The 8,385-nt window shown below is 37.8% G+C and overlaps 1 protein-coding gene across 3 annotated transcripts; it reads right to left on the bottom strand.

The window, feature by feature from the left end:
- Positions 1 to 2,546: 2,546 nt before the first annotated feature.
- On the bottom strand, positions 2,547 to 6,478 carry LOC149213474 (uncharacterized). Of its 3 annotated transcripts, none has more exons than XM_089390765.1 (2): positions 6,135 to 6,478; positions 2,547 to 4,752 (listed from the first exon to the last, which is right to left on the bottom strand). In XM_089390765.1, exon 2 carries the CDS (start codon positions 4,488 to 4,490, stop codon positions 3,102 to 3,104), a length of 1,389 nt encoding a protein of 462 aa, XP_089246891.1. In that variant the 5' UTR covers positions 4,491 to 4,752; positions 6,135 to 6,478; the 3' UTR covers positions 2,547 to 3,101. The 3 variants fall into 3 exon arrangements, with proteins under 3 accessions (XP_089246891.1, XP_089246892.1, XP_089246894.1); XM_089390766.1 differs by lacking the exon at positions 6,135 to 6,478 and adding an exon at positions 5,908 to 6,121; XM_089390768.1 differs by lacking the exon at positions 6,135 to 6,478 and adding an exon at positions 5,673 to 5,797.
- Positions 6,479 to 8,385: the final 1,907 nt, after the last annotated feature.

The following is an 8,385-nucleotide window of genomic DNA, read 5'->3' as shown; positions in this document are numbered from 1 at the left end:
GCAACTTTCTATGGTCCCGCCTCGCCTTTATCTTTTCGGAGTATTCCTTTAATGAAAGCTAGCTTTGCCATTATGTACGACTTCACAAACCACCACTGCCAACTCACCATTTTGTACGACTTCACAAACCACCACTGCCACCCCAATTGCATTATATACACTTCTGTCTTATTTATGTGAGTGGGAAAAAAATTGTCAGAAAGTACGATCGATGACACGTACGAAACATCGCAGGTTTAATTTTCGACAGGCGTGCCGAGCCGGCCACGACCTGCCCTCTGGCAATGGCGGCTCCATTTTAGATCTTTCGTACGTCTCAGTATAAAGCTGTTTCTATACGTATAGTCTATTACGGTATAAGAGACTTTCTGGTTATTGGTAATCGTGAAGGCATTCCTTCTTGTGAAGCTCAAGGCATATAATGAACGGTCCAGTCAGCTGTCAACGACAGAGAATTATAGACAGAACTGGAGGGGAGACTCAATTAATTAAATTGGAGTAACGTTATTCACTAATCGGCGTGTTGTGATTTTGGTTTGCAGTTAATTTTGTCATTCCCTAATGTCCCATGCAGAGAATGCTTGAAGTCGCTATCTTATTATTTAATATTATTCATCCGCGTGACTCGCTCGTAAGTCGTCGCTGGAGAGGTGGACCACGCCTGCGTGTACAATCCACACCTATATATGTCGCACATGATCGTCCCTTCCCATGCATTTCGTGTTGGGCTGGACTCCAACCTGCTAACCTGCCATTATTCATGTACCGTTGGACGCGAACCTGCGACGTGTCAATTTTTCATGGACCACTGAGTTAGTCAGAGGGGAAAATTAATTTCAATAGGAAGGTGAGATCCGAGCGCAAGATTTTACTGTTATATTGCCCGCCAATGGTGGATGGTGCACAAAAGGTCAGGTAATATTAAACAGCAGTATTTTCTATTAAACTTTTCCCAGAAACAATGGAGTTCAAAATTCCTTAGTATCATAAAAAAAATAAAAAATATGATCTGTCCGGCCACCTTGCTCTGTCTGCAACGCCAACAATCCCAACACTGAAATTGTACAAGCTTCTTCACAAAACTCCTCCAGAACTGAAAATTGGTATCACTGTGCACTGCTTCTACCATGACAGGGTTCAGTGCCTGCCAAACTTCAGAGTGTAATTAAAGACTTGGTTATGCCAGATCTACCAGATTACAGTTAACAAACAAGAAGCAGTTTTATCTACTTATTTTAGGAGGTTTTCATACACCTTACATGTCCACTTCTTAATTCACTCCTCTCCTGCCCCGGCTTTCAGACAAAAGTGCAATTGGATTCCCTGCCCCTTTCAGAGACAAGCACTAAGCCCCACTGCAAAAATGCCATTTTGACTTTGCTCAGAGCTTTTAAATGATAGGTTTTACCTGGAACCTTGGACACTCGCAAGGTTCCAGACAAGAAACTGTAATTTAAAAGTTCTGGGCAGTTGTCAGTAGACCTCATAATGGCATTTCTCAGTAGTGCTCAGCACTAACTGTCTCCAGAGGCTTTGCACACAATCAAAGCTTCACAGCCTATCTAAACCGTCACACATGAGAGAGTATCAAATAAGTATAAAAAAAATGTAATTGTGCAAAATATTTAAATTTGCCAATAGATGTAACCACTTTGTTTTTCAGGTTCATCTTGCATGGTTAGTTCATTGGAAAGTTTTACCATATAATTATCATCTTCATCTTCAACTAGTTTGAATGTTTCTTCATCCCATTATCATTGAATTCTCAATATTCTCCCTTTCGTCCCACTTTGCCATTTTCTTCAAACATTTGAATCAACTAAACCTACTCTCATCCCCATCTCCACCTTCATTGTTTTCATTGCCCACAATGTCATTAGTATCTTCACTATTGTTCTCTCCTATGATCCAAATGCCTCACAATTCTTATCCATGTGGGATTGCCTTACCATTGAAAGAAAAATAACAGTGAAGGAAATAGCACCATAAATATGTGCAACTGTGATAATAACTTGTAACTATGGGCAGCAAAATTGCAAATTTAGGTTAAGTAATAATAGAGCAGGTAAAAACAACAAAGAAAAAATTCAAAATTTTGAATTTACTGCGCGTATAATTTTATTGTTACCAGTGAATATTCACATGACCAGTTTCAATTCATCAATGGATGTTCACTTCTCACCACATGCTAGTTGCCATGGAAGCATGGTATTTTAGACAATTCTCTTTTTACCACTCTGAAGTTCTGACATGATATAACAATATATAGTGCAGCAACCAATAAATAATATTCAGCTTAAAGCTTTTGCATTCTTATAGCACAGAGCACAAAAGAGCACAAAAATACAGGTAACTTGACCATTTAAAGTGTGATAACCAAAGATGATGACTAGAAACAGATTCAAGAAATTAAATTAGGCCAACCACATGGATGTTGGCCACAACTCCGATGCACTAAAATCTCTGCTGTAATCTCCTCCTATGTTCAAACACTCGTTATAATCACTGTAATCTCCTTTTATGTTCAAAGAGTGGTTATAATGACCTTTCTTTTTGGCATTTGGAGGCTTGTAATGTACTTTCTGTATTTACTACAAAATTATTACACATTTGTTTGGCTGCATACCAGGCATCCCAGGGGTTCACTGTATCTTGGCTCTGAGTGTACTTGGAATTAGATACCACACAAGAAAAGAAACAGAGTATGCTGAACAAAAAAAAAACGGGTCAACTTTATGAATCAAAATTGCAGTCACCTAAGATGATAATTCTGTCACAATATAACATGGCCAAATTATGATTCCACAAAAAAATCCCCTTACTCAGGCACTCAGGTTTCGTCGCATCAGCAGAATTGAAGCCATTATCTCCTTCTGTTGACAATGGAGATTACAAATCTGCAACTGGTCCTCGAGGAGAACCAAACTAGTAACCTCATAGACAGGCCTAGGTTGTGATGCAGCAAACAATCATTAAATCCAGCATGTTTGAAATAAGTACCTGATCACAACCAACCAGAATAACCAAAAAACATAAAAAGGAAAGCTTAATGAAGACAGCAAAATTTCTCCTTTTCACTCCAGTTAAATTTTCCCTTGGTGTCAAAACCAGTACCCGCTGAAAATTCCCAGTATGAAACTCATAACCAAAGAAGCAAATGATATAACAGAGGATCTTAAATTACAACTTCTTGCACCATATCCAACTATGGAATTCATTGATGTGCCATGACTTTTTCCAGCTCTTACCATTCCAGAACACAGAGTTACCCCATTTGGAACAAAGTTCCGATTTTGTGTAACATAACAAAGCCTTGGATTGCCCCACAGAGCTAGGTACCTTCCCATTCTTTCATAAAACTTTGATGGAAATTCCAAAGGACCAGACAAATTGTTGCTATTTAATAACAACGAGCAGACGTTTGGTAAATTTGCCAGCTCTGAAGGAACTTTCCCGGTGAGATTATTATCATTCAAGGCAAGGTACCTAAGCATCTTCAATTCCCCAAATGATTCTGGAATGGTTCCAATATAATCTGAGGATGCAAGATCCAAACTGATCAAGGACTGCAAATTTCCCCAGTGAAGAGAATCAATCGGTCCTCCCAAGGGATTATTACTGAGGTAAAGCTCCTGCAAATTCTTCATCTCTGTTAAGGAACCTGGAAGGTTTCCATGAAGCTGATTGTTCCTTAAATCCAAAAATGTAAGGGATTTCAAATTCCCCAATGTCCTAGGAATCACCTCTTGTAATCCATTGTCACTCAAATCCATTTTTACCAGAGAATTCATACTCCCAAAAGATGTTGGAATTGGGCCCTGCAATGCATTAAAACTCAAATCCATTATTAACAGTTCCCGCAGATGCCCTAAAGAAGGAGGTATCATGCCATAGAACAGGTTGTGGCTGAGGACAAGCTTTCTTAGTTTGGTTAAGTTCCCTATTTCCATTGGCAAATTTCCCTTCATACTGCTCTCTGTAACAACAAGGGATTCCAAATTTTCCAGGTTACCCAGCTCATGTGGTAATTCTCCAACTAAAGCAACATTGTTTTGGAAAATTAAGCTTTTTAATGAACCTGCAAGATTGGTCCAATGATTTAATGGCATTACCTGAGGTGCATTCACAAAGCAACTGTAGAAGGATAAAGTCTTCAGGTGAGATAAACTGAAGATAGATGGATCAAGTACTGCATTCTTGCTACATTTCGGAGAATTGTCATAGACGGCGCCAATATATAGTGCTGTTATATACCAGAAATCCCCAAATAGATCACAGGATGTACCCGGAACCGGTGTTAAACCGCAAGGATCTGGGTACAAATTGATCGCATTCGACTCTCCAGCCAGGGCTTCAAGAACAGAGTAAAACGCTTCTTTTTCGGAGTCGAGCATGGGGGCGTTTTGATATTTCTCTGTTCCAGGCTGTGCCATGGATATTACCAGGTTGAAACTTAAAATGGACAAAATGCAGCATATTAAGGAGCGCATCCTTGTGAATCTTAGAAATAAATAACGTGAACTTTAAGTACTTTTGGATCAGGCATTACTTAATTTCTCACACCTATTATTTCCAGATGCTTTATAAATATCACGGCAACGTAGTTCGTTTTTACTCGACAAAGGTTCGAATCTTGTTTGATGACCATCAAACCCTCCGCGAGTGTTCGATTAGCGCTATCATGCATCCTTAAAGCCAAGCGATGGCATAAGACTGGTGCTGTCTCGAACAAGAATTGAACCAGATAGCTCTCTGTAAAATCAAAATAGAAAATTAATTACCGAAAAAACGCAGAAGATTGTTAAAATGCCAGAGATTGGAGCAAAATGAGGTTGTTAAGGGTTTCTTGCGAAAGAGCAGATATGTCCTTTAGATATTCTTCAAGAGGAAAAACATAGACGTATTTCAGAATTATTTATGAAAACAAATATATATTCGGCAAATATGATAAAACTGTAAGAAAGACCGTTCTACAAGTTTAGTGACGAGGAAAAGCAAACGAATAGTGAACTGCATGAACGCAATGACAGTAAGTGTATCAAAGTATATCGCGAATAGGAAGAGCCCATAAAGATTCCATCAGATACCAGACTCTCTTCGTGTATCTTCATCGTTTAATACAAAAGAAAAGAAATATACAATAGCAGGAAGGGCATTTTGCGAGGAAAATTTAGAAATTTTAATGTTTGGTGATACTTAAAAGTTAAAACAGCAAAACTTCCGACATTTTCAACTGTACAAACGTATTTTTGCTTTCCAAGTAATTATCTTAAATTTGTGAAGTTTATGTAGCAATGTATTTTGGCTGGGGTGGATGACCTAATCTCTTTTAACAGCAAATGAAGACCATTAATCTTTTCCAGACTGTTCATAGAGCACAAGGTAATCGAAATTGAACAAAGACTGAACGGAAATTTTGCACACTTCAACGCATTGTCCAGACGAAACAAAGCTGAAAGTAAATACGAACGCAAACTTAAGACATTTAAAGACAAAATGCAAGATGCAACGGAACGTAAAAGTATACTCCATACCAGATAAACAAGTATAATGTGAACAAATTATACAGATAATTTGGCGTAAAATGCAGGCGCACGAAAATAAATACAGTTGAAAGCAAGTTCGATGCATCTAAACACGAAATACAAGATGCAAGGGAGCGGCAGACATACATCGATGAAAAATGATAAACGTGAACAGAGTATTGAAACATTTTAGAACTGCACGATGTGAGCGCACGAAAATGAACACAATTTCCGATTTTGAAGACATTTGGCCAGAAATGTTCAACGGAAACGTAAATATCTCATAATAATAACATATTAACATGCCTGAAAAGGTTTGTTTTACAGACTTTTAGCCAGAACAAGGGAACGGAAACTTATGTGTTTTGGAATAGAACTTCACCTGGCCAGATACGATTTCATACGATACAAGAATGAAGTAGAAATAGGAAAAAAAACTCAAATCTTTGAGCAAATTTGAACCATAAGGCTGATCAATCCACAAGAAAAAGAAGCTTTCCATGCATAACTAAAATTTCCATAGATTCATTCTGAATTCTGACCAGTAAAACAACTACTTTCACATTTTCACAGCACATCCAAGACACTGTAGGAACTGTTCTAACTCACCGCATTGTCCGCTTTTGCTGCTGCTATAACCTAAAAGATGGAAAATCTGGGAATTTCTGCGGTTACAAGGATGCCGAATCCGTATAAGGACATCTAGTTTTCATACTTGACCTCCTAGAATGACCTTTCGGCTTTGTGCATTCTCCAGTAAATCTTTGCCAAAAATGGCAATTCATGTAAACCGAAGAAGATTGGGAGTTTCCAAGCTCATTCCAAGCACAAAGAGGGAGTCCGGTAGGTAAGCCGCTGCGTTTAGCACAGCTCACGAGATTCGATTACGGATTTGAGAAAAAGCTGAAACGGCTGGAAATTAAAAAGATGGCAGAGATGAAAAAGAAAAGACGAAAGGAGGGAATCCAGCTTCTGGTCAAGTGAGTCATTTAGTATTCATCTACTCTTTATCTTTAACCCTAACTGGTTATACGGATCATCATGTACCTTGTATTGTATTGCATTGTTTTCCATATTTAGTGTTTTCAGTATTTACATGCATTGTAAGGGGGTGCTTTTGTTTTTTAAAATAAAGTAAACCGTGATTTTTATATATATTCTAATAACAAATATTTATACATTTGAATGGTTTTGTTTATATATATATATATATATATATATATATATATAAAATAAATATTTATTAGAGCAAATAAAGTTATCAATCATAATACATTTTATTTAATATCAAAATGCACATGGTATATATTCATTAAAATAAGATTACATATATACAGAGTGTTGTCTCAAGATAGGGAGACTATTTTGGACATACAATTTGTTGGTTGAGGAAATCTCTCAACCACACACCAAACTAGGAAATGGATCCTAACTATTAGAAACAAACTCCTTTACTTAGTGAGAATCACAACTAGAGACAAGTAGGAATTAGATATTCCAACACTCCCCCTTAATGAATACTTGTCTCGATATCAGTTTGCAAAATCTAGTTGTGGTCAAATATACCAAAAAAATATGTTGATGTCCATATAAAGGAGCAACCGTCCACCGGAATGCATGGGTACTAACCGCTGCAACCGCCAGTCTTGTAGGATGTCCTTCGGATGCATGGTTCTTCCAACCTTTATAACTCCACACTTGTGCCTGTACTTGTAAATCCCCCTCCATCATTGTTATCCCGGGTTTTGTCAGATTACCTGTAAACATGCTCTGGGTTTTAACAGATCACCCTCAACCATGCCACCAAGGGCTCTCACTGTTAGTGGTTTTTAGATTACCACGAACTGTATGGGGATACACATGCCTTACAAGGCTTACATTTCACACTCCAACTCTGGAGTTACCAGGTACATAGTTTACAAAGACCACAATAAAACATCCTAGACTTGTTTACATTACAATTGTGATTCACATTACAACATAATAGAGTCTATTCCACAAGCTTGCACTAACTCACACAAACTTTCACCTAGTTGTCCATCATCTTTGAATCTTTGATGCGACTCCTCTAATGCCATCTTCACTGTCATGTCTTCATTATATCTGGTTGCTAAGCATTCCTACAAATAAATTTGTCTATTGTTGGAATGGCCAATTCCAACATAGACACAAACTCGTGACAATAGTTGGCTAGACTAAATGTCACAACAAAAAAGTGTACCATTCTTTTGACCAGATTTATATTAATAACATGACCCAAATTTAAATTCAAAGCATTGAAGCCTTTCAATAGCTCCAACTCCACCACTCTAAATTTTGATGCTTCTACGAGAATGCATAAATGTTAGTAAGATTGGAACCACTACTGCACTGAGGTGTTTTAATGTGTGACCACTAATGACGTAATGATTGAATCTGTAAAGCTTCTTATTTGCTACTTCTGCAATTTCCATAAAGAGCTTGAATTTTTTTAGACTAGTAGCAAGGCACACCGGATCTACATCTCCAATTACGGTAATCTTGTTTTCCTTCTCATCGATTGCCACAGATTCAACACCTTTAAGGCCAGCAACCGTCCCCATGGCCTTCTGTTTGCAGCTTTCGCAATTTAGCTGCGCCCTGAGACATATGACGAAATTACACCACAGCCCCCATTCTTTTTTAGTAAAAAAAAAAAAACTTAATTGCATGTTTTCTTCCAGCAAACAATAATCCACGGGCAGAGATTAGATGAGGGTTGTTGTCCTTCTCACATGGGAGGGTATCCAGGGTTAAATTCTACTCTATGATCTCTACCAAGATTCAATTCAATGAAGAATTTTTTCTTTTCAGTTGATTTTTTGTTGTTTCTGAAACACTG

The sequence above is a fragment of the Pinus tabuliformis genome, chromosome 1_1, assembly GCF_031772625.1.
Source record: "Pinus tabuliformis cultivar Carrire ecotype Pingquan chromosome 1_1, CPIR1, whole genome shotgun sequence".
NCBI lineage: Eukaryota > Viridiplantae > Streptophyta > Pinopsida > Pinales > Pinaceae > Pinus > Pinus tabuliformis.
The sequence above is the reverse complement of the archived record's forward strand: the minus strand, read 5'-3'. Positions and strand labels throughout refer to the sequence as shown.